Source organism: Pristiophorus japonicus, chromosome 1 (genome assembly GCF_044704955.1).
Source record: "Pristiophorus japonicus isolate sPriJap1 chromosome 1, sPriJap1.hap1, whole genome shotgun sequence".
Classification (NCBI taxonomy): domain Eukaryota; kingdom Metazoa; phylum Chordata; class Chondrichthyes; family Pristiophoridae; genus Pristiophorus; species Pristiophorus japonicus.
Genome location: NC_091977.1, coordinates 277,681,959 through 277,708,043, shown reverse-complemented (window position 1 = coordinate 277,708,043; position 26,085 = coordinate 277,681,959). Strand labels below are relative to the sequence as shown.

Sequence of the window (26,085 nt, the reverse complement as noted above, 5' to 3'; positions counted from 1 at the left end):
AATTGCATAGATTTACAACCTTTGAGAAGAAATTTCTCCTTATCTCAGTTTTAAATGGGCGGCCCCTTATTCTAAAACTATGCCCCCTAGTTTTAGTTTCCCCGATGAGTGGAAATCCACCTTGTCGAGTCCCTCATTATCTTATAAGTTTCAATAAGATCACCTCTCATTCTTCTGAACTCCAATGTGTATAGGCCCAACCTACTCAACCTATCTTCATAAGTCAACTCCCTCATCTCCGGAATCAACCTAGTGAAACTTCTCTGAACAACCTCCAATGCAAGTTTATCCATCCTCTAGCTATGAAGGCCAACATGCCATTTGCCTTCTTCACCGCCTACTGTACTTGCATGCCAATCTTCAATGACTGATGTACCATGACACCCAGATCTTGTTGCACCTCCCCTTTTCCTTATCTGTCACCATTCAGATAATATTCTCTCTTCCTGATTTTGCCACCAAAGTGGATAACCTCATAGTTATCCACATTATACTGCATCTGCCATGCATTTGCCCACTCACCTAACCTGTCGAAGTCACCCTGCAGCCTCTTAGCATCCTCCTCACAGCTCACACTGCCATCCAGCTTGGTGTCATCTGCAAACTTGGAGATATTACACTTAATTCCTTCATCTAAATCATTAATGTATATTGTAAATAGCTGGGGTCCCAGCACTGAGACCAGCAGCACCCCACGAGTCATTGCCTGCCATTTTGAAAAGGACCCGTTTATCCCGACTCTCTGCTTCCTGTCTGCCAACCAGTTCTCTATCCACGTCAGTACATTACCCCCAATACCATGTGCTTTAATTTTGCACACCAATCTCGTGTGTGACCTTGTCAAAAGCCTTTTGAAAGTCCAAATACACCACATTCACTGGTTCTCCCTTGTCCACTCTACTAGTTGCATCCTCAAAAAATTCTAGAAGATTCGTCAAGCATAATTTCCCTTTCATAAATCCATGCTGACTTAGACTGATCCTGTCACTGCTTTCCAAATGCACTACTATTTCATCTTTAATAATTGATTCCAACATTTTCCCCACCACCGATGTCAGGCTAACCGACCTATAATTTCCTGTTTTCTCTCTCCCTCCTTTTTTAAAAAGTGGTGTTACATTAGCTACCCTCCAGTTCATAGGAACTGATCCAAAGTCAATAGAATGTTGGAAAATGGTGACCAATGTAGCCAATATTTTGAGGGCCACTTCCTAAAGAACTCTGGGATGCAGACTATCAGGCCCCATGGATTTATTGACCTTCAATCCCATCAATTTGCCTAACACAATTTCCTAACTAATAAGGATTTCCTTCAGTTCCTCCTTTTCGCTAGACCTTCGAACCCCATTATAAATTCACCTGATTCTGACTGCAAAGGACCTATGTTGGTCTTCACTAATCTTTTTCTCTTCACATATCTATAGAAGCTTTTGCAGTCAGTTTTTATGTTCTCTGCAAGCTTCCTCTCATACTCTATTTCCCCCCCTCTTAATTCGACCCTTTTTCCTCCTCTGCTGAATTCTAAATTTCTCCCAGTCCTCAGGTTTGCTGCTTTTTCTGGCCAATTTATATCCCTCTTCCTTGGATTTAACACTATCCCTAATTTCCCTTGTTAGCCACGGCTGAGCTACCTTCCCCGTTTTATACTTGCTCCAGTGTAAGTCAGTAAGTTAGATTTTTTTTTAGTTCAGTTTTTTTTCCTCCAAAAGGGGGCGTGACCAGCCACTTATGGCTGTTTTGGCCATAGAAGCAAATTTGGCCAGCTAAAAGTTACTCCAAACTAATTTAGGCCATTGTATTTGGCCACTTTTGTAGGCACACAAAAATCTTACATACATTTAAGAAATCAATGTAGGTAGCCAGAGATAGGTGGGGGACGGGCGCGGGGTGGGGCGTGGAGATGAGTTAGAGGATTCTGAAGCACTCAACACCTTCACAGCATCAGCACAACATCAAAACAACTTCAGCACAACATCTTCACGACATCATCAAAAATAAATGAATGATAAATCAGCTACTGAAAATAGAGCAGTCCTGCCTTGCCGACTTCGGCCAGAGTTAGGGGCGGTAGGCACGCCTGACTGTAGGGGTGAGGGATTTTTTTTTTTATATTGTTCCTAAATGTTGTGTGGTGATAATGGAACATGATTCAGTTTTAATGCAAAAAATCTTTTATTGGAAAATTTACAATGCACTTCCACAACAACAAGAAGAACAACAAGAACAACAGCAAAGAAAGGCTGCACCCATCTCTCACCCACATATCGGGGAATGTGCACTTCCTCATAGGGGCGTTGATGGTGGTGGGGGTGGCTGGGGGCCCGGCTTGTGTATCAACAGAGGCTGGTGTGGGGATTGCAGTGGGAGTGGCATTTGATTGTCAGGCCTGTGTGCCCTTATTGCAGCAGCTAGCTCCCTCATGGCCTCTGCCATCATTTGCACTCCCTCTTTTATGCCCTTCCTCAGTTCCCGTCTCAGTGCTGATATTTCTCCCAACAGTGTCGCAACCTCATCACGCACCCCATTGACAGTGGCCACGAGTGATCGGGTAAGGGCATTCGTCTCCTCACCCAATGACATAACTTGATGTACATCTGATGAAGGCTGCATCTCAGGAGCGACTGGTCAGATTCTCCTTCCCCTCGCCATGAGTCTGCCTAGTGGCACTCCTCCAGTACGAGGCGCAGGCTGGGACGGTGGGGCACTGGGTGTCCCAACATGCATTTCACTACCGCCAGTGGGACCCTCCACCTCGGAAGGTGTGAAACCATGGAATGTCGCCGCGGAGCTCATGGAGGTTTCTGGCAGTGTGATGCCCTGTACTATGGACTAATCCATATCATGATCAGCATTCTCGCGTGAACACATTTCTATGGACCCCCTCCTCCCCCCAACCACCTTGGTCTGGACCGCACACATCTGGATCTTCTGGTGGATCCTCAGGATCTTCAGGATTGTCCTCTGCTTCTGCAAAATACAACAGAACAGTCAAATGGTTAGCAGCACAGGAGGAGGCAAGATGGGTGGCATGAGTAGTCTCACGCGTAGCAGGCCAGTCAGCAGGTTGATTTGAAGGGCGACGATGCATTTTAATGACTCACCCTCACCCTCGCGTGTGGGTCCAGCTTTTGCAGAGCTGATTCTTTTTCTGCAGGTGTGACTCAGCAAGGCAGCAACCCTCTGTTCCAGGGGTGATAGTTCGTATAGATTTGGCGGCCCTACTCCTGTTCTAAGTCTTTCCCTTTTGATGTGGGCCAATTTCTTCTGCAAAGATGAAAATATAACTTTTCACACACGGTGCGCTTCTGATGGGTGGGACATATACAAATGGTCACATTAATAATTGCAATTCCATTTAAAGATGAAGATATTACTTACATTCACTACTTGACCAATGTCCTGCCATTTCTTTTTGCATTGGCTTCCAGATCTTGCAGTATTCATCCCTGCGGAGTATTCTTCTGCAACTAGGTTCCATCGTCTTCTCATTTCTTTGGGTGGAACTTTTGTGGGACCACTCTTACTGATATCCAGCTCCAGCCATTTGTCCTCAATGACAGTGACTAGTTTCTCCACTTCCTCATGGAGGAAATTCTTTGTTCTTGTTGCACACTCTTGCGTCATTGGTGTATTGGACTTACACTCAGTTCTCACCTTTCTTCCGCCTATGCAGCACTCCTTTCCACTCCCTCAGCCACCCAAAAATCACTATTCACAACTTATCTTTATATATGGTCCATTGCCAATGCTGCTGAGGCACTGAGGACGCTCTCCCTTTAATTGGTCGATTGCCTAGCTTACTGCTCCATTGCGCATGCGGCACGCTGAAACGCGCAGTGCGCATGTGCGCATGCTCAAATGGACATGCGTCCCCCTGCCGGTACTCGAGGAGACGCTGGGTCCAAGCCCCGCCCCCCTGCCAGCTGCGCTGAGCAAGCGTGGCCGAAGCTCCGCCCCCCCGCAGTCTCTACAGCGCCACACCACGGGACCAGAGCAATAAAGGAGTGGCCAAATTGAAAGGTAAATTTTTGCCGCGTTTTTTGCCCCACTAAGTTGGCGTACCACGGATAACTAAGCTGCTCTCGGCAGTTGGGGAAATTTGGGACCTATATCCTTTCAATTTGCAGATTTTTTGTGTCCTCCTCACAATTTGCTTTCCCATTCATCTTTGTATTACCAGCAAATTTGGCTACATTACACTCGATCCCTTCATCCAAGTCATTAATATAGATTGTAAATAGTTGAGGCCCCAGCACCGATCCCTGCGGCACCCCACTAATCACTGTTTGCCAACCGGAAAATGACCGATTTATCCTGACTCTCTGTTTTCTTTTAGTTAGCCAATCGTCTACCCATGCTAATATATTACCCCCAACTCAGTGAGCTTTTATCTTGTGCTTTTTTCTAAGAACACTAGGCAGGTCGTGCAGGGGTCCCCCCTGAGTCTATCTCGCTTTCAAACCGATATTCTCTTCTGAGTACTGGTGAGAGCGATGGTGCCTCTGGAGATGCAGCCAGAGCCAAATCCAAGGCACCACAGGTGTTTCAGCTGCACAGGGGCAAGGGATGATGAATAAAAGAGCTGTAATGATAGGGGATTCAATAGTTAGGGGAACAGGCGTTTCTGTGGCCATAGACATGACTCCAGAATGGTCTGGTGTCTCCCTGGTGCTAGGGTCAAGGATGTCACAGAGCGGACGCAGGGCATTCTGAGGGGAAAGGGAAATAGCTAGATGTCGTGGTCCATATCGGGACCAACGACATAGGTAGAAAGAGGGATGAGGTCCTCCAGACAGAATTTAGGGAGCTAGAAAGAAAATTAAAGGGTGGGACCTCAAAGGTAGTAATCTGCGGGTTACTACTGGTGCCACATGCGAATGAGTACAAGAATAGAAGGATCGAGAGCATGACCACGTGGTTGGAGAGTTGGTGTAGGAGGGAGGGCTTTAAATTCCTGAGGCATTGGGACCGCTGTTGGGGGAGATGGGACCTGTACAAACAGGACGGGTTGCACCTCAACAGTGCCAGGATCAATATCCTCGCGGGGTGTTTTGCTAGTGCTGTTGGGGAGAATTTAAACTAGCTTGGCAGGGGGATGGGAATCTGAGAACAAGTTCAATAGGGAAGGAAGTAAAGCTGAAATTGGATAGCAAGAATTTAGAAAGCGAATCTGTAAGACAGAGGAAACAAGGGTTAGTAAGTAGTAAGCAAGGAAGTCTTCCTGTGGTAAATGGTATATACTTTAATGCAAGGAGTGTAACGAATAAGGCAGATGAGCTAAGAGCACAGGTGGATATTTGGGTGTATGACATTATAGCCATTACAGAGACATGGCTGAAAGAGGAACAGGTTTGGCAGATCAATATTCCTAGTTACAGGAATTTTAGACAAGACAGAGAGGGGGGTAAAAAGGCAGGGGGGAGTCGCGGTATTGATTAAATAAACTATTTCAGCGGTGAGGAGGGATGCTGTGTTAGAGGGATCATCAAATGAGGCTATATGGGTCGAATTGAAAAATAACAAAGGGACAACCACACTGCTGGGCATGTATTATCGACCCCTAAACAGTGGGAGGGAAATAGAGGAGCAAATATGTAGACAAATTGCTGTGAAGTCCAAAAACAATAGGGCAGTAATAGTAGGGGATTTTAACTATCCTAATATTGATTGGGACAAATATAGTGTGAAGGGTTTAGAGGGTGCGGAATTCTTAAAATGCTTTCGAGAGAACTTTTTAGTCAGTATGTAACAAGTTCAACACGAGAGGGGGCGGTTTTGGATTTAGTTTTGGGGAATGAAGCTGGGCAGGTTGAAGGGGTATTAGTGGGAGAGCACTTGGGTGCTAGCGACCATAATTCAGTCAGATTCAAGTTAGTTATGGAAAAGGATAAGGATAGACCAGGAATTAAAGTCCCAAATTGGGGTAAAGCTAACTTTGTTAAGTTGTGTAGTGATTTGGCCACAGTGGACTGGAAACAGCTACTTGTGGGTAAATCAGTGTTGGAACAGTGGGAGGCATTCAAGGAGGAGATCCAGAAGGCTCAAACCAAACATGTGCCCTTAAAGAAAAAGGGTGGGAATAACAATTCTTGAGCCCTCTGGATGTCTAGGGACTTACAGGGGAGGATAAAGAAAAAAAAGGGAAGTTTATATCATATACCGATGGCTAAATACTGTAGAATCTTTGGAGGAATATAGAAAGTTAACAGGTAACATTAAAAAGGATATTCGGAATGCAAAGAGAGAGCATGAAAAATTCTTGACTAGTAAAATTAAGGAACACCCAAAGATGTTCTAAAAATATATTAATACCAAGAGGATAACTAAAGAAAGGGTAGGGCCTTTTTGAGACCATGAGAGAAATCTTTGTGTGGAGGCGGAAGATGTTGGTATGGGTTCTGAATGAATACTTTGCATCTGTTTTCACAAAGGAAAGGGGCAATGCAGTTACTGCTATCAAGGAGGAGTGTGAAATTCTGGATGAAATAAACATAGTGAGAGAGGAGGTATTAAGGTGTTTAGCAGCTTTGAAAGTAGATAAGTCCCCAGGCCCGGCTGAAATGCATCCCAGGCTGTTGAGCGAAATAAAAGAGGAAATAGCAGAGGCCTTGACCATCATTTTCCAGTCCTCTCTGGATTTGGGCATAGTGCCAGAGGACTGGAGGACTGCTAATGTGGTACCCTTGTTTAAGAAGGGAGAAAGGAATAAGCAAAGTAATTACAGGCCTGTCAGCCTAACCTCAGTGGTGGGAAAATTATTGGAAAAAATCCTGAAAGACAGGATAAATCTACATTTGGAAAGGCAAGGATTAATTCGGGACAGTCAGCACGGATTTTTTAAGGGAAGATCGTGTTTGACTAACCTGATTGAATTTTTTGAGGAGGTAACCAGGCGGGTCAATGAGGGTAGTGCATATGATGTAGTATATGTGGACTTTAGCAAAGCTTTTGATCAGGTTCCATATGGTAGACTGGCCACGAAGGTTAAAGTCTATGGGATCCAGGACTAAGTGTCAAGTTGGATCTAAAATTCGCTCAGAGGCAGGAAACAAAGCATAATGGTTGATGGATGTTTTTGTGATTGGAAGGATGTTTCCAGTGGGGTTCCGCAGGGCTCCGTACTGGGTCCCTTGCTTTTTGTGGTACATATCAATGACCTAGATTTGAATATAGGGAGTATGATTAAGAAGGTTGTAGATGGCACTAAAATTGGCTGTGTGGTTGATAATGAGGAGGAAAGTCATGGACTGCAGGAGGATATCAATCTACTGGTCAGGTGGGCAGAACAGTGGCAAATGGAATTTAATTCGGAGAAGCGTGAAGTTATGTGCTTTGGGAGGGCTAATAAGGAAAGGGTATACACAGTAAGCGATAGGCCACTTAATAGTGTAGATGAACAAAGGGACCTTGGAGTGCTTGTCCACAGATCCCTGAAAGTAGCAGGCCAGGTGGATAAGGTGGTTAAGAAGGCATACGGAATGCTTGCCCTTATTAGCCAAGGCATAGAATACAAGAGCAGGGAGGTTATGTTTAAATTGTATAATACTCTAGTTAGGCCACAGCTGGAGTACTGCATGCAGTTCTGGTCACTGTATTATAGGAAGAACATGATTGTACTAGAGAGGGTGCAGAAGAGATTTACTAGGATGCTGCCTGGAATGGAGAATCTTAGCTATGAGGACACAGTGTACAGGCTGGGTTTGTTCTCATTGGAACAGAGGTGGCTGAGAGGAGACCTCTTTGAGCCGTACAAAATTTTGAGGGGCCTGGATATAGTGGATAGCAGCGGCCTATTTCCCTTGATGGATGGGTCAACTATGAGGGGGAATAGTTTTAAGGTGGTTGGTGGAAGGTTTAGAGGGGATTTGAGGGGATACTTCTTCATGCAGAGGGTTGTGGGGGTTTGGAACTCACTGCCTGGAAGGGTGGTGGATGCAGAAACCCTCATCACATTTAAAAGATGCTTGGATGGGCACTTGAAGTGCCGTAACCTGCAGGGTTACAGACCTAGAACTGGTAAGTGGGATTAGATTGGATAACCTATTGTTGGTTGGCGCAGATACGATGGTAAGTACTTCAGGGATTCGAATACGGCCAGAGTGATCTCTGGGACTAGTTTTGATTGCCTGGATGGGTCAGAGAAGAATTTTCCCAGAATTTTTTCCCCCAACTGGCCTGGGTTTTTATCTGGTTTTTGCCTCTCTCAGGAGATCACATGGCTCCAGCTGGGGTGGAATACAGAATGTTTCGGTGCCAGGGGTGTCGCAGTTGTGTGGAGTGGACCGGTTAGGCCGGGTGCTCTTTACCTTTCTGCCATTGTTCATAGGTTTATATGTAACCTTCAGGGCTGCTGACCGAGGGCCGTTTGGCTCTTTGTCGGCCAGCGTGGATACGATGGGCCGAAATGGCCTCCATCTGCGCTGTGGAATTCTATGTTTCTACCTAGATACATTGTCATTGTTTGGTCTCCATAATGTAAATCCACAGATGGGCCATCCCACAGATGGGCCATCGGCATCATTTTCATGAGGAAAATGAATAGGAGTAACGAACTACTCTGGGTCCTTTGTACTGTTATATTTGTACTCTTGTGGAATAGCTCAAATGCAGGAAAGTAAAGATTTGTACTAAGACAGGGATACCAAGCCTTTGTCTTTGTGGGCCATGTACATATATATTATATCATGAGGCCACATTTAATGTTTAGTTCCATGTACTTGTTAATTTGCATATGTGTCAAGTTGCTGATATGAACACCTCGGTGTTCTGAGGCAACAACAGTAAAAACAGTCCTTAACAAACTTCCAGGCCTACAACATTGAAACAGGATAAACCAGAATATAATGATAAGTTCGAATAGGAGTGAGTTGCCTGGATTGTAAGGGCCATATTGCCATGGTTTGGGTGCCACATGTTGGATACCCTGTACTAAGGTACCGCAATGTAAAACTGCCCCGCCATTCATTTCGTTGGTAACTGGTAATTGCATAACTTAATTCAAGTACATGTCTGTGGTCCCAGTTTCATTTGGTGGGAAGAGGGGAACTGCAGTCTCTTTGCTTCTTCTTCGGCAGTCCCCCGGAGTTGAGGATGACTTGCTTCCTCACGGCCATGAGTTCTCAGGTGACTGATGAGACCAATGCGGGATCTACAGTCTCTGTCACCGGTGGGACAGACGATGGTTGGAGGGACGGGTGGATGGGGTGCTTGATTTGTCGTTGTTTTTACTTGTCTTCGGGTGCTCCCGATGAAGAGACTTGAAGTGTTCGGCTCCTTCTCGGAACCTTCTCTTCACTTTGAGCGGTCTTGGGCCAGGGATTGCCAAGGGTCAGTGAGGATGTTACATTTTTTCAAGGAGGCTTTGAGGGTGTCCTTGAAGCGTTTTCTCTGCCCTCCTGGGGCTCGCTTGCCGTGACGTAGCTCGGAGTAGAGTGTTTGTTTCGGGAGTCTAGTATTGAGCATGCGGACAATGTGGCCTGTCCATCGAAGCTGATTGAGCATGCTCAAACTGCAGTCTACTAATCATCTGGTGCCGAGCGTCGACAGCCCGAAGAAACTTTGTAAACAAATTGCTGGATTTAATGAGTGTTTAAGGCTTTTTTTTTTGCCTTGCACCTGGATTACGACTACCGGGAAGTTCTTGCCTCCATCCACAGTAAGAGGATCTGAGTACCAACCATGGGATTACCAATAGGCATTCCTTGTAAGAAATTATAATGGAGGAGGAGGAGGAAAGTGCAAGATGGAGGATAGGAGGGTGAGGCATCATTTGTGGATACAAGGTATTGCCCTCACCCAAAAGAATTTACAGGTCATGTAGATCTTATGAATACCGTAGTGGGGAGCTCTGTGTTGGAACAGTGCGCTTAACCAAAACAGGGGACCAGTGCCAGCGACTACATGAAGACCTGCGGCTGTAAAATTTATGACCGCACTGAACTTTTATGTCACAGCCATTTGTGCAATGTTCTAAGGGGGAAGACCGAACCCTGACATATGCTGATATTATGGTGTATGAAATGATACAATGAACTCCGTACTGTGAGCCAGTGACTAGGTGTAACCTGGTCAGTCTTTAATGGCTTCCAGAAGTGAAGATACAAAGGTGAAGTTCAGGTTATATACCGGGCCCAGCACGAGTGTACTTATGACCTTAGGACCTCCGACAGTAGTGCCTTCTGGTCCTCTGGTGGTGAGCAGACCTTATGTACATACATTACATCAATCCCCCCACCCCCCCCCAGTTCTTGGCACGTCCATATTACAAGGTTAGATGGTCCGGAGCCCTTCGCTCCCTGGTTGACCGTCTCAGTACAGTCCCAGTGCTTTCCAAGTCTCTCCCGACTTGGGGCTGGGCGTTGACCACAGTGGGTTCTTCTGATTGCTGGACGTGAGTTGGTTGGTTGTCTAAGCTCGCAGTCTCTTCCAACTTTTCCGGTTTGTCAATGTGTCTTAATTTGATTTGATCAATGTGTTTCCTGTACATCTGCCCATTCTTGAGCTTAACCATATACACTTGGTTACCCTCCTTATCCGTAATATTGCCCGGGAGCCACTTGGGCCCTTGACCATGGTTAAGTTCATACACTGAGTTATTTACAGATATGTCGCGTGACACTGCGGCGCAGTCATGATGCCACTGCTGGCGTTGACGTCGGGTTTTGACATGATCGTTAAGGTCAGGATGGACTAGAGAGAGCCTGGTTTTGAGGCCTCTCTTCATCAGTAGTTCCGCAGGCAGGACTCCGGTGAGCATGTGTGGCCTTGTCCTGTAACTGAGCAGTATGCGTGACAAGCGTGTCTGCAAGGAACCGTGAGTTACGCGTTTCAGGCTCTGCTTGATGGTTTGAACTGCCCTCTCGCTTGACCATTGGACGTGAGTTTGAACGGGGCTGACCTCACATGTTTTATGTCATTGCGTTTCATGAACTCTTGAAACTCCAGGCTCGTGAAACACGGTCCGTTGTCACTGACAACGATGTCTGGCAGACCATGTGTGGCAAACATGGCTCTCAATGGTGGCAGTGGAAATGCTGGATGACATGATCACACATTCGATCCATTTGGAGTATGCATCCACCACCACAAAAAACATTTTACCGAGGAAGGGGCCTGCAAAGTCAATGTGGATTCTAGACCACGGTTTGGATGGCCATGACCACAGACTGAGCGGAGCTTCCTTTGGGGCATTGCTTAACTGCATGCAAATGCTGCACTGATGCACGCAGAACTCCGAGTCAATGCCAGGCTACCAAACATGGGACCTGGCGATGGCCTTCATCATGACAATACTGGAATGCGTATTATGTAACTCTAGTACAAATCTTGCCCTGCCTTTCTTGGACATTATAACACGATTATCCCACAGTAAACAGTCGGACTGGATGGAAAACTCATCTTTGCGACGGCTGTATGGTTTGGTTTCATCACCCATTTCCTTGGGAATGGTCGACCAGTCCCCGTTAAGAACACAACATTTTACAACCGATAGGGCTGGATCCTGGTTGGTCCAGGTCTTAACTTGTTGAGCAGTGACAGGCGACCCTTCACTCTCAAAGGCATCCATGACCATGAGTAGCTCTGCGGGTATTGGCGTTTCCACCTCCGGTGTGGGCAACGGTAACCGGCTCAATGCATCAGCGCAGTTGTCGGTGCCTTGTCTATGGCGAATGACATAATCATAGGCGGATAATGTCAGCGCCCATCTCTGGATGCGGGACGATGCATTGGTATTGATACCTTTATGTTCTGAGAACAACGATATAAGCGGCTTGTGATCGGTTTCCAGCTCGAAGCGAAGCCCAAACAGGTACTGGTGCATTTATTTTTACTCCATAAACACATGCTAAAGCCTCTTTCTCTACCATGCCGTAGGCTCTTTCCACCTTGGACAGGCTTCGAGATGCGTATGCAACTGGTTGTAGTTTGCCTGACTTATTGGCTTGCTGGAGTACGCAGCCGACCCTATAGGACGACGCATCACAGATCAAAACTAGATGCTTGCATGGGTCATACAGTACCAGTAGCTTGTGGGAACACAATAGATTTCTAGCCTTCTCAAAGGCTCTGTCTTGAAGTTCACCCCACACCCAGTTGTCTCCTTTCCTGAACAACTTGGGCAAAGGCTCTAATACTGTGCTCAATTTGGGTAAGAAGTTGTTGAAATAGTTGAGAAGACCCAGGCACGAACGCAGCTCCGTCACATTCTGGGGCCTGGGCACATTTTTGATGGCCTCTGTTCGCATCTGAAGACCTGATTCCATCTGCAGCAATCTTTTGTCCAAGGAATTCGACCTCTGGTGTCATGAAAACGCACTTCAAACTTTTCAGCCTGAATCCCACTTTGTCCAAACGACGCAGAACCTCTTCCAGATTGTGCAGGTGCTCGACGGGGTCACGACCTGTGACTAGGATGTCGTCTTGGAATACCATGGTCCTGGGGACGGATTTCAATTGGCTCTCCATGTTTCTCTGAAATATGGCTGCCGCCGAACGAATGCTAAAAGGGCACCTGTTGTAAATAAACAGTTCTTTATGCGTGTTGATGCACGTAAGTATCTTTGATGATTCAACCAGTTCCTGTGTCATGTAGGCCGACTTTAGATCTAATTTGGTGAACGATTTTTCCCCGGCTAGCTTTGCAAACAAATCATCAGCTTTCGGTAGCGGGTACTGATCTTGTTTCGAAACTGGTTGCTCGTGACCTTGTAGTCTCCACAAATCTTGACCATGTCATCGCTCTTTAACATCGGAACAATGGGACTGGCCCATCAGTAAATTCGACCATGAGATGATCCCCTCGCGTTGTAGCCTGTCCAATTCGAGCTCGACCTTTTCTCTCATCATGTGCGGGACCGCCCTGGCTTTGTGATAGATGGGCTTTGCGTCTGGGCCTAGGTGAATCTGCACCTTGGCTCGCTTGAAACTGCCAATTCCCGGTTCAAACAGTGAGGGAAATTTGCTCAGCACTTGAGCACACAAATCATCATCCGCTGATGACAAAGCTTTGATATCGTACCATTTCCATTTTATTTTCTCGAGCCAAATCCTGCCGAATAACGACGGGCTGTTGCCCAGGATAATCCATAACAGTAGATCATGAACCGTTCCCTCGTACGACACTCTTACTGCTGCACTACCGATCACTGGTATGAGCTCTTTGCTGCAGGTACGCAACTTCACATTTATTGGACTCAGCTTGGGTCTCTCTGCCTTGGTCTCCCACAGCTTTTCGAAAATCCTCTGGCTCATTAGCGATTGAATCGCACCCTTTTCTAATTCCATGGATACCGACACGCCGTTTAATTTTACCTCCATCATTACCGGTTGGCTCTTTGTTAGTAATTTTACCTCCATCATTATCGGTTGGCTCTTTGTTAGGAACTCACGTACGCTATACACTTCCTCCTCGGAGCTCTCAAATGCCTCGGGCTGCATCGCCAGATCCACGCTAGATTGATCATCATCCACATGGTGTGTCGCAGCTCGCTTGCTCTGCTGTGGACACATCAGCTGAAGATGCCTACATACTGCTTGAAGTGGCACTGATGGGGTCGGCGATTGCCCCCGCAATGCCAACACGTTGAGCTCGGATTTGTGCCCGATGGCGGGCTTTGAGCGGCTCTGGTTCTACCATACGCAGTTGAGTAGGCCCTCGATTGCCAACTTTGAGCTGCTCACCGCCTTGCAGATGCAGTCGAGTAGGCTTTGCCATGTGCAGCTCTGCCAGCCATCGATACACTTTTGTACACAGTACTTGCTGTGGAGTTCCTGCTTTGTCACGATATCTGCTCCTTGCTTTTCTACGTGGACATGCAAGCCTGGGCGATGGTGATGACCTTGCTGAGGTCCGGCGTCTCTGCAGCCAGCAGCTTAGTTAAGATCGCCTTGTGGTTGACCCCGATCACAAAAAAGTCACGCAGCATGCCTTCCAATGCAGGCCCAAATTTGCAAGGTCCTGCAAGACATCACAGGTTGGCAACAAATGCCGCTACGTTCTGACCTTCTGGACGAAGTACGTATAGAAGCGATATCTGGATATGAGGATTCCTTCTGTGGGTTTAAGGAGATACCAAACTAGAACACACAGTTCTTTGTAATCCTTTTCTGTAGGAAGAGTGGGTGAGAGGTCGTGGGGCCACAGACAATGAGAAGAACTGCCCTGCGCTTCTCTGCATCCTTGTCTTTGTTTTGGTCATTTGCCACGAAATACTGGTCAAGACGATCCGTGAAATCTCCCCAATCCTCTCCCTCATTGAATCTCTTGAGAATTCCAACAGTACTCGATCGTGCTGTGCTCGCCATATTTTTACATGGATTAATATTTGCCTCGTCGCCAGTTATGGTGTATGAAATGATACAATGAGCTCCGTTCTAGAGCCAGTGACCAGGTGTAACCTGGTCAGTCTTTAATGGCATCCAGAAGTGAAGATACAAAGGTGAAGTTCAGGTTATATACCGGGCCCAGTACGAGTGTATCTATGACCCTAGGACCTCCAATGGTAGTGCCCTCTGGTGGTGGGCAGACCTCATGTACATACATTACAGATATGCTGAGAAACTGCAGGCTCATGTAAGTTACCTCCAGCTGTCATCGTTTTCAAAATTGTCATCCTTATTTTCAAATCCCTCCATGGCCTAGCCCCTTCCTATCCCTGTAATGTCCTCCAGCCCCGCAACCCCCAGAGATATCTACGCTCCTCTAATTCTGCCCTCTTGAGCATCCCTGATTATAATCGCTCAACCATTGGTGGCCATGCCTTCTGTTGCCGAGGCCCCAAGCTCTGGAACTCCCTGCCTAAACCTCTCCGTCTCTCTACTTCTCTTTCCTCCTTCAAGACGCTCCTTTAAACCTACCTCTCTGACCAAGCTTTTGGACACTTGCGCTAATTGCTACTTATGCAGCTCGGTGTCAAACTTTATTATCTCAATACTCCTGTGAAGCGCCTTGAGACATTTCACTACATTAAAGGCGCTATATAAATACAAGTTGTTGTTACACTGGGCCCTGGATTCGTGCCATGGAGATCAGCATGATTGCTGATCTAATGGTAGCTATCCTGAAAGTCCTATGGTGAAAGTTTTTGAGTTGATGAATAAGAAATGAGAAAGGTAGTGATGAAAGAGTGAGCTTGAGGGTGTTGTGCCAGAGCAACATGAGGCAGGATCTTGCTTTTGGGACCCCTGTGGGGCCTTGACCCCTACATCCTCTTCCTCATCATCATCATCGTAGTCAGTGAGACAGAATATTCTTCCATCCTGCTCCTTCACCTAATCATCTTCACTGTTATCTTCTTCTGATACCTCCTCCTCATTGCTGAACATTTTCATGATATAAGGCAGTTGCTATGAGAAGTTAAGCATTAAAGGGACACAACCAATAAAAACTAACTTAACAAGAAACTTAACAAATTAAATTAAAATACTATTTCTCGGGGTGATGATGCACTTCAGTCCCTCCCGTGCCCACCATTGCGGAAGGCCTCAAGTGTACCATTGAACACCTTGTGCTCCATCTCCAGGGACGCCCGGGCGCGAACGTAGCTGCGGAGGGAGGCAGGCAGTCGGGCCGAACGACTCTCTCGACCGCCCGCTGCCTGGACCTGTTAAAGGCTACCTTAGGCAGGCCCAGGAGCAGTCCCACGAAGGGGTCTTCCGACTTGCCCGTCTCCCCAACCCCGCCCCCCACCCCACACCGGGGGACCAAAGATCAGGAGCGTGGGACTGAAGTGTAACCAAAAATTGAGGAGCAGCCCTTTCAAGTAGTGGAAGAGGCGCTCCTTCTCATTGCTGTGAGGGATCTGCAGGGAAAGGAAGGAATAACCTAAAAATGTTTGGGCAAGGGGTCAGAAACGGATATATAAACTTTTGACTGTGCTGTTTCACAGGGATACTATGATGATTGCACTGTTCCATCAGTCTCACCATCTCTCATTGCTGGAGCAATGTGCCTCCCCAATAGCTTCATGTCTGCTTCTCGTGGGAAACAACTCTCTGATGTCCTCTCGGGTCCCTTATCTTTCACTTGCATTGTGCACAAGTTTTTCCTGCCACAAGATTGTGTGAATTAGCTGCTGGTTAGATTCAAGGGATGTCTCCCAGGTAATATGAGACAGCTGATGCAACTTATCTACTGGCCATCAGCTTGATAAAGCTGAGGAGAGGTGTGTAAGGTTCTACTTGCAAGTAATTTCTGTTAGAGGCGATTACTGCAAGATCCTGAGTTAATGTTCCTACAGAGCACTGTGAAGATTCAGTTGGGTAGCTATTAATTTTAGAGGGTGGTCAGTATGTTGTTGCTCAAGGAATTCTGGACTGTCTTAAGCATGTGAAACACTTTAATCTCTCCAAAGATGGACCAGGCTAACACTCGGTGTATCGAAATTCTACAAAAAAGCAAAACATACAGAACGCTGAGCATAATGAGAAACACATTTTTAACTTCTGACTTCTGTTCGCGTACTATAACAAAAATAAAGAATGCTCATACACTAGCCTTATAAATCGACCCTTTACTTAATGTAAAATTATTGGCCTGGAAATTGCGGTCGGAGACATACCTCTGGAGTACACCTCTGACCCACGAAACATTTGTGAAATGACATACTGGGGCCCAGGCTGCGAAGAGTTGCGGCCTCAGGCCTTGAGGCGGAGGGCAGCATAAAGGCCCTTGGATTCCAGGGATGCAGGCGGTGCGGAGGCGTCCCTGGGATCATGTGGGCCTGGTCCTCCAATCACAAAGGAGAATTCCATTGCAATCTCTTACGAAGGGAATCCCCTAATGAAATGCAATGGAATCGCCAAATCACATAATTATACCATCTACAGTATTGTAATTGTATTCATAAGTTCCTTCATTGCACCAATCTCAATAAAAATTAAATATTTTGATCATTTTAAACATCATAAATCCGGGTTTGTATTTGCATAAATTCATTTGAAGTGTATGTGAATAATTTTGGATTTTCAAATGTTTTATTTCAGCCTTATAAATACCCTTACGCTGATGCGAGCAGAAAGTAGGCCCTGCGTCTACTTGCATCATCCGTAAGACTTGCGTGGACAATTGCTAGCCAGTCGCTGGGCAAATAGCGGATGGCCTGTCAACGCAAGCGAATACAGAAATCCAGAACTTCGGGGCATTTTAAAGAGATTACGACTCTGTAATTTCAGAATAGTATGTCATCACAGACTGCAATTTCAGGGCCATCAACTTTCTGTGATTAGGCTGAGTATCTCTACCTCCAGCCTGTTACTAGCTAACAAACTGCTGTGGGGGGGAATTCTCTTCCGTGATCCCACCTGAAATTGGCGAGATCGCGGTGGAGAATGCCAGACAATTCAGACGATGAAGTCTGCTGGTACCTCACTATCCCAACAGCGATGTCCTGCCCCCCCGCTGGACCCACTGCTCCTCGCTCCTTCCCCTCCTGCTGCCTGTAAATGGTACTGTGGGAGGGACCAAGGTTCCTTGTGGATTTTTCATCTCCCTGCAGCTTCTCAGCTATGTGGAAAGTGGAAAGTGATAGTAGGCCCTCCTGGAAGCGGTGGTAAATGCCCAGATTTCCCCAAATGGAGAGAGATGGCTTTGTCGCAGCCTCTTCTCCCTTATTTGGACGCAGTGACCTACCTGCTGCAGACCATGGCCAAAGTCTTCAGTTGTCTTTATGATCTTCAGTGGCCTTTTTCCATTTTAGTTTCCCTTGCTGCCTCTTCTGGCGCACTGTCGGGATTCTGCTTATTGCAGTGGTTGACTCATAACTGCCCTCCGAAATGGCCGAGCAAGTCATTCAGTTGTTCAAGGCCAATTAGAGATGGGCAATAAATGCTGGCCTTGCCAGCGACACCCACATCTCATGAACACATTTTTTTTTAAAGTTGCTGGATGGTTTGCGTCGCTCCATCTGCAGCATTGTGAAAATGGCAGCTTGCCCTCAACCTCCCCATGTGCTTCCTGCAATGCCACTCAACCTCTTCAGCCCAGAAAGAGAACAATTGCAACTGCAGAGTCTCATTCCTGCAGGGAGTAAATTGTTCTTGGGGATTTTTAAAATTTAAGAAAAGAATTCTGACTTTTCCTTTCTGTCTCTTTTCTATTTCTGCTAATCCAGTCTTCACTTCCCTCTCTTTATTTCTCTTTATGGACCTAATTTGACTAATTCACTTGATTTTCTTCTCTGTTGTTCTATTTCTTTCTCAATCTTTAATTTGTTAAGGAAATCGTTGGTTTCACCTGTCACCAAGGCCCCAGGTGCCCCACTAGCATCGCACCTCCGAGCTGAGTGCTGAGGGAACAAGTCTAACTAATGGGACAGGCCATGAGATGCCCAGTTCCTAGAGATGATCTAAAGCTCGGCTACCCATGTCCTAACTCGCATCAAGTATCACTTACCCATCACCCCTGTGCTTGTTGACCTATATTGGCTTCCAGTTAAGCAATGCCTCGATTTCAAAATTATCATCCTTGTTTTCAAATCCCTCCATGGCCTCGTCCCTCCCTATCTCTGTAATCTCCTCCAGCTTCTCAACCCCCTGAAATGTCTGCACTCCTCTAATTCTGCCTTCCTGAGCATCCCTGATTATAATCGCTCAACCAATGGTGGCCGTGCCTTCTGTTGCCAAGGAACCAAGCTCTGGAACTCCCTGCCTCAACCTCTCCGCCTCACTACCTCTCTTTCCTCCTTCAAGTTGCTCCTTAAAACATACCTCTTTGACCAAGCTTTTGGTCACCTACCCTTATTTCTCCTTATACGGCCCAGTATCAAATTTTTTGTCTCATAATACTCCTGCAAAGCGCCTTGGGATTTTTCACTACATTAAAGGCACTATACAAATTCAAGTTGTTGTTGTTATTCCAGCAAATCCTGAACCATTGTCGCTGGTGCCCTGGCAATGGTTTGATTTATTGCTCCAAAATCAGTTCAAGCATTGTAGCCAGCTGATTGGATAGGCAAATCTAAATCATTCATAGCAAAGACTAAAAAGGCAACTGCCTGAATAGGAACTGTTAGGAAGCTTTTGGGCTGAGGACTGTGTACAGCCTGTGTTTCAAAGAAATTAACTGATGGGGAATACTCAGAGCTGCATTTCCAGTCATTCCTGGCTCTAACATGCTCTTACAGCAATATAATATGTTACTTTCACAGAAAAGTGATTACAATCGCACCAAGCACATAAATTATTAATCTCAACACTGAAATGTTTATTTTTAATTTTCGGGAAAGGCTTCAGATCAGGACTGATTGCAGAGTCTGCCCAAGGTGTAGAGCATGTATTTGTTGGTTCTAATTGCGTCCAAAACTCCGCTGGTATTAACATAAGAATATAAGAAATAGGAGCAGGAGTAGGTGATTGGCCAACGAGCCTGCTCCACCATTCAATAAGATCATGGCTGATCTGATCTTGGCCTCAACTCCACTTGCCTGCCCTCTCTCCAAAACACTTGACTCCCTTATAGTTCAAAAATCTGTCTACCTCCACCTTAAATATATTCAATGACCCAGCCACCACAGCTCTCTGAGGTAGAGAATTCCAAAGGTTCACGACCCTCCGAGAGAAGAAATTCCTCCTCATTTCCATTAGACTTTGGTTAATGTACTGTGCTCCACATGCTTGGTTACATACAAAAAGGGATGAGTCTTTTTGCTGAACAGTGCGCATAATGCACATCACTGTTATTGATCTGATTACTTGGTGTGGGACATTCAGCTGATGGCTGCACGTGCGCCACTTCTGTTCATCACTATGATCACTCTGGCATATTCCACTGAGTTCCCCAGCAGATTTGGGTGTAAATTCGGCACTGGAGGATCGGGGAGTACACCCAGTCTAACGTATGGCGTTTATCGCTACATATCAACGTTACAGTGAATTCTGGGCCACTGACTTTCCACAAATCTTGTTTCACAAATTTATTACCATTCATGCCAGGAAGAAAAGTTCTATCTGACTTCTCTTCTTACTTTTAATGGAAATAATTCAACCTGTGCCCAGAATCTCCGCGCACTAGTCCGTGGCTGCCTCACGCCATGACCAAGTTCAACTTTGGACCGAGTTGCGAACGGGAGACGGACATGCTCCATGGTGCTCACCAGTGGGGCCCTGGCGAATTCTGTCCGGCTCCGGTGCTGAGTTGGCACGTTCTGGCTGGGGAGTGAAGCAGAGATGATGGCCAGGACTTTCCTCACAGCATCTCCGGCTCCGCTGCCGTTACTTCGCCAGGGTTTCCACTGCACTTCCGGCAATGTTGCAACAGCAGAGCAGGAGCAACTTCAAAGAATTTCACCGGCTGCGACCTGTAATTTGCGGTCAGCAGCGAAGCAAAGGCGCTCACCGCTGACCACAAAGAAAGTTGACCACCGAGATCTTGGCGTGTAATGGATTGCAGCGCTGTAAATAAGCGTTACTTCAATGCAGCCATGACTTTAACAATCTGCCTAAGCAGCCAATCACATTGAAGAATTCTCACAGACAGCAAACCAGGAAATATAAAGCAGATTTTATCTTCACATTTTAAAAATTATATAGAGAGTAAAATAAAAATTGGGACTTTCACAAGGTTGAAGCTGAAATATTGTGAACAAACTTTAACTTTTTAAAAAATAATTGTAATTTTGATCATAATGGAGAATTTCACAAATATAAAATTTGTTTTTCAGGGCCTGAACAGTTGTTTAGCAGTCAATATGTTGTTACAATCCAGGTTACACCTATTTCAACAAGGCTTAATATTTAATGGGGTATTTAACAGCGATATTCATGCGGAAAAGCACAAGCTTTCATTAGTTCCACTGATTGTCGGCTGTGGGGGGCAGGGGGACACAGCACAGCCTGTATCGGAGCAGTGAAAGATTGACCGCAACTTCAGGATTTCTGTGATTAGATGCGCATGCGCTAAATCCCAAAGTTGAGGTCAGTTTCAGAAGAGTAATGATGGCGAACGCTGAGAGTTTGCCGTCATTACCCACCGCAAAATCTGGGCCACAGTCTCTGAAAATCGCAGGGAACCAATCCACTCAGAGATCAATTACCTTAATCTGGTAAAGGACTCAACAGTGTTGCATTGAGACCTATTGAGAGCGTAATGGGCAGAACTCCCGCAGAGTGTGGGATCTTTCCCCAGATGTAACCCTTGTCATGGGAAGTGACGTAGAGGATTTGTACATGGCCTGCTCCTACAGGAATTTAAAGGGACAGTGTAATGTGGGCCAAATGTTGGCGAAACTAGGTTCCGTCCAAATTCCTGGCTCCCCCAGCTGGAAAGCTCCCTTTTCTTTCCGCCCTCTCCAACACCAGGCATTTTGGATCCGAATTTAACTTGGACCCTCAGCATCAGAATCACTAGCCAGTCGAAAGGATAATTTTAAGTCCAATTATAAATCTCTACAACCTCTTCTCTTTCTTTTTCTGTGCAAGTAAATTTGCCGCCAGATTGTAGTACAGATTAGTGCAGGAGAGAGATGGAAACACAGAAAATAGGTGCAGGAGCAGACCATTCGGCCCTTCGAGCCTTCACCACCATTCAATATGATCATGGCTGATCATGCAACTTCAGTACCCAATTCCTGCCTTCTCTCCATACCCCCTGATCCCTTTTGCTATAAGGGCCACATCTAACTCACTTTAGAATATATCCAACGAACTGGCCTCAACAACTTTCTGTGGTAGAGAATTCCATAGGTTCACAATTCTCTGGATGATGCTAATTACTGAGCACTTAAAAATGGTTTTATACCAAGCAAGGGTGGTTGAGGGTTTTCAACCACAGAGCTACACGAGTCGTTGTGAAAGTTATTTTTTAAATTTGTGCGGCTTCCGGTTCATTGTCAGTCGTCACTCCGATTCCAAAGGGACACATTTGGATTTTTCAGCACAAAAAGGCATATGGTCAGTTTGCAGAATGAGGCAAAATATGGAACATACAAATTAAATCATGCAAAATGTCCTGAGATTCTAGTATTGAACCTACAATAATAAATGCCACAATTCACCATTGAGATTGATGTCTTTGAATAAACACAGTGATAATGAGCCGTCGGCAATTTAGTTTAACAATTGTGTTAGCTTCTGTTGTCAATGCAGTGTGGTGAAAAAAAGTGTTGTGCCTTTATTAGTTTTGTTTGCAATGATTACCTGGAGACAGCTTGGGTCAGTGATAACCCATTTTCATACAACACTGAAGTAGACAGTATTCCTGACTCGGAATTCAAATGGGATTCTTAAAAATGGTATTCCGCGGACATGGGAGCGTAGAGATTGCACGGTGTTTGGGGACAGAAATTGGATGCAGTGGAGGATGAAGAAATTGAGGTGGAACTTATTTCCGGCCGGTTTCCACATCTTTCCAATGAGAAGGAAAGACTGTAAGAGAAGGGATAACCATCCGTGGCCGACTAAGGAAATAAGGGATGGTATCAAATTGATACAAGGGCATACAATGTGGCCAAGACTAGTGGGAGGCCAGAGGATTGGAACATTTTAAAAGTCAGCAAAGAACAACTAAAAAAATAATAAAGAGAGGGAAGATAGATTGTGAAAGTGAACTAGCATGACATATAAAAACAGATAGTAAGAGTTTCTACAGGTACATAAAAAGGAAAAGAGTGGCTAAAGTAAATATTGGTCCCTTAGAGGATGAGACTGGGGAATTAATAATGGGGAACAGGGAAATGGCAGAGACTTTGAACAACTATTTTATATCGGTCTTCACGGTAGAAGACACTAAAAACATTCCAATAGTGGATAATCAAGGAGCTAAAGGGAGGGAGGAATTTAATACAATCACTATCACTAAAGAAGTAGTACTAGGTAAAATAATGGGACTAAAGACGGACAAGTTCATGACCGCTGTGAGGTCATGCACTTTGGCAGAAAAAATCAAAGAGCAGTTTATTATTTAAATGGAGAAAAATTGCAAAGTGCCGCAGTACAGTGGGACCTGGGGGTACTTGTGCATGAAACACAAAAGGATAGTATGCAGGTACAGCAAGTGATCAGGAAGGCCAATGGAATCTTGGCCTTTATTGCAAAGGGGATGGAGTATAAAAGCAGGGAAGTCTTGCTACAGCGAAACAGGTTATTAGTGAGACCACACCTGGAATACTGCGTACAGTTTTGGTTTCCATATTTACGAAAGGATATACTTTCTTTGGAGGCAGTTCAGAGAAGGTTCATTAGGTTGATTCCAGGGATGAGGGGGTTGACTTATGAGGAAAGGTTGAGTAGGTTGGGCCTCTACTCATTGGAATTCAAAAGAATGAGAGGTGATTTTATCGAAACGTATAAGATTATGAGGGGACTTGACAAGGTGGATGCAGAGAGGATGTTTCCACTGCTGGGGGAGGCTAGAACTAGAGGGCATGATCTTAGAATAAGGGGTCGCCCATTTAAAACGAGATGAGGAGAAATTTCTTCTCTCAGAGGGTTGTAAATCTGTGGAATTCTCTGCTCCAGAGAGCTATGGAGGCTGGGACATTGAATTTATTTAAGGCGGAGATAGACAGATTCTGGAGCTGCAAGGGAATAAGGGGTTATGGGGAGCGGACAGGGAAGTGGAGCTGAGTCCATGATCAGATCAGCCATGATCTTATTTAATGGCAGAGCAGGCTCGAGGGGCCAAATGGCCTACTCCTATTCCTATTTCTTATGTTCCTTTGTTCTTTCTGATTCAAAGAAAAACATCCAATGGAGGGGTCACATGCGCTTCTTCTTCCTGCCACCCCTCTGTCCTGCTAACACCTCGCGAGGGGTCGGGGGGATGGGACGGTTGGGACTTATGTGATTCTGGGATTCCCTGAAAAATCTATGCCTTCATCAAGTGTAAGCAGGGTTTAGAATTACATTTTCAATTGGCATTCGATCCAAAAGAGATCCATTGCTATTTGCAAATGGGCAGGCAGGTGAGGGAGAACCTTTCCATTAACTCCTGGCACTCTACTTTCATCTGGCACCCTGGCCTGCATCACCTCCACCCCATGGAGTGAGAAGGTGATGCTCTGAATCCCGCTGAGTAGAAAGGGCCGATGCCGCAATAGCAGTGTGTCAGCACCGGCACCTGTCTCTAATAATTAAATGACCTTATCCATTGGCCGGTGAAGCCAGATTGGACAGAAACTCCCAACCCCCTGCACCTCAGGCACCGCAATGGCATCTTTGAAGTTCCTACCTTCAGCTGATTTCGCTAGTATATCAGCAGTTTAATTGCGACTATTTTCATCAAAGAGTAAAAAGTAATTTTGGTGCTAGTATCGAGTTCACAACCCAGATTGGAAATCTCTTTTAGTTTGAAAGAAAACCTTTTTGAGCCCATTCGTTTTGAGATTATGGGGGCCGAAATTCAGGGTTTATTTTCTGGTGATCTCCACTTCCGCCCCGCCGCTGCCAAGCGGCCATAAGTGCGTCATCAGTGAGTGAGTGCACCACTGGGACCCCACACCTCCTTCCATGTTCAGCCCGAAAAATTGAATCCTCGCCGAGCAGTGCCTCCAATAGCTTTCTATGTCGGTGCAGCTTCTATTCTAACTCCGAGCTCTGGCTGCGTGGTGGCCATTAAAGACAAGGGCCCTCTGCCGTGGCCGCTTTTTTATTTCTTTTGCCAGCCGACATCCATGTCGGGCGAACTATTGTGCCCCCGGGTTCGGCTGGGCCGCCAACAGGCAGCCTAGCTGGCCCGGCCGAAAAGCTCACTGTTGGCCCAGTGGCCAATCCTAAATATTCGCCGATTATCTCCCCTTTAAAGCAGGGGAGATACGTAGTGACGCAGATGTGCAACGACATCACCACCGCAGCGGCGGAGAATCCGTCTCGCCCTCACGTCCGCCCCTCACCAGCATCACTTCTGCAACCATTATGACCGGCTCCCGGTCCGCTCCGAAAAAAATGGCAAACAGTTGAAAATCGATCGAGAGCCCCCCTCATCGGACTTGACAGTAAAAACTTTTAAAAAAAAGAATGTGCGCCAGCTTTCTGGTGGGCATGAATTTCGGCCCCATGGTCTTGTTCAGCCCAAAGCCAATTCGATCTCCACCATAGTTTTGCTTGTCATACACTGACCAATGCCAGTAAACATAATAAACATAAGATTTAGGAGCATGAGTAGACCATATGGCCCCTAGAGCCTCCTCCGCCATTCAATAAGAACATGGCTGATCATCTACCTCAATTCCACTTTCCCGCCTGATCTCCATGACCCTTGATTCCCCCAGAGTCCAAAAATCTATCGATCTCAGCCTTGAAAATATTCACTGATTAAGCATTCGCAGTCCTTTGGGGTAGCGAATTCCAAAGATTTTCAACTCTCTGAGTGAAGATATTCCCCCTCATCACAGTCTAAAATGACTGACCCCTTATCCTGAGATTATACCCCCTAGTTCTCAACTCTCCAGCCAGGCAAAACAACCTATCAGCAATCCCCCTCAGAATCTTACATGTTTCAATGAAATCACCTCTCATTCTTCTAAACTCCAGAGAGTACAGGCCCATTCTACGCAACTCACTCCTCATAGGGCAATCCTTTTATTCCAGGAATCAATGTAGTAAAGTAGAGGGGTGGGAGGGATAACTGACAATTGCAAGTTGACTGTTTAACTTGGCTATTTGTCCACAGGTGCAATGGATGTAGAAGAGAGGACTCGCCAAATGAAAATGAAAATGAACAAGTATAAACAGGTAGCAGCATCAGATTCCAGGCTGGAACAGGAGTATCATTCTAAGGCAAGTGCAAAATCAAACCTTCTCCAGCATGTATAAAAGACGTTTATAACAAAAATGTGGGGTGTTAACTTGCATATAAGCTGCAATTTTATTTAGAACAACACAATATGCTCATTATAATAAAAACAGAAATGCTGGAAATACTCAGCAGGTCAGGCAGCATCTGTGGAGCGAGAAACAGAGCTAACCTTTCAGGTTATCATCAATTCTTAGAAATTTACGGCACAGAAGGAGGCCAGTTGGCCCATCGTGTCTGTGCTGGGTTGTCGACCTTTCGTAAAAATGAAGGAAGACACAAATAACCTTCCTGAAATACTAGGGGACCGAGGGTCTAGTGAGAAGGAGGAACTGAAGGTAACCCTTATTAGGCGGGAA

General features: G+C 45.8%; 1 protein-coding gene across 1 annotated transcript in view; it reads left to right on the top strand.

Moving 5' to 3' along the window:
* The window catches only part of rims2a (regulating synaptic membrane exocytosis 2a), a 1,685,585-nt gene that overhangs the window by 1,233,553 nt on the left and 425,947 nt on the right, over nucleotides 1–26,085 (top strand). The window contains exon 29 of the mRNA XM_070888461.1: nucleotides 25,604–25,710. Within this exon, the coding sequence (XP_070744562.1) occupies nucleotides 25,604–25,710 (107 nt within the window). The remainder of the gene's footprint in view (nucleotides 1–25,603; nucleotides 25,711–26,085) is intronic.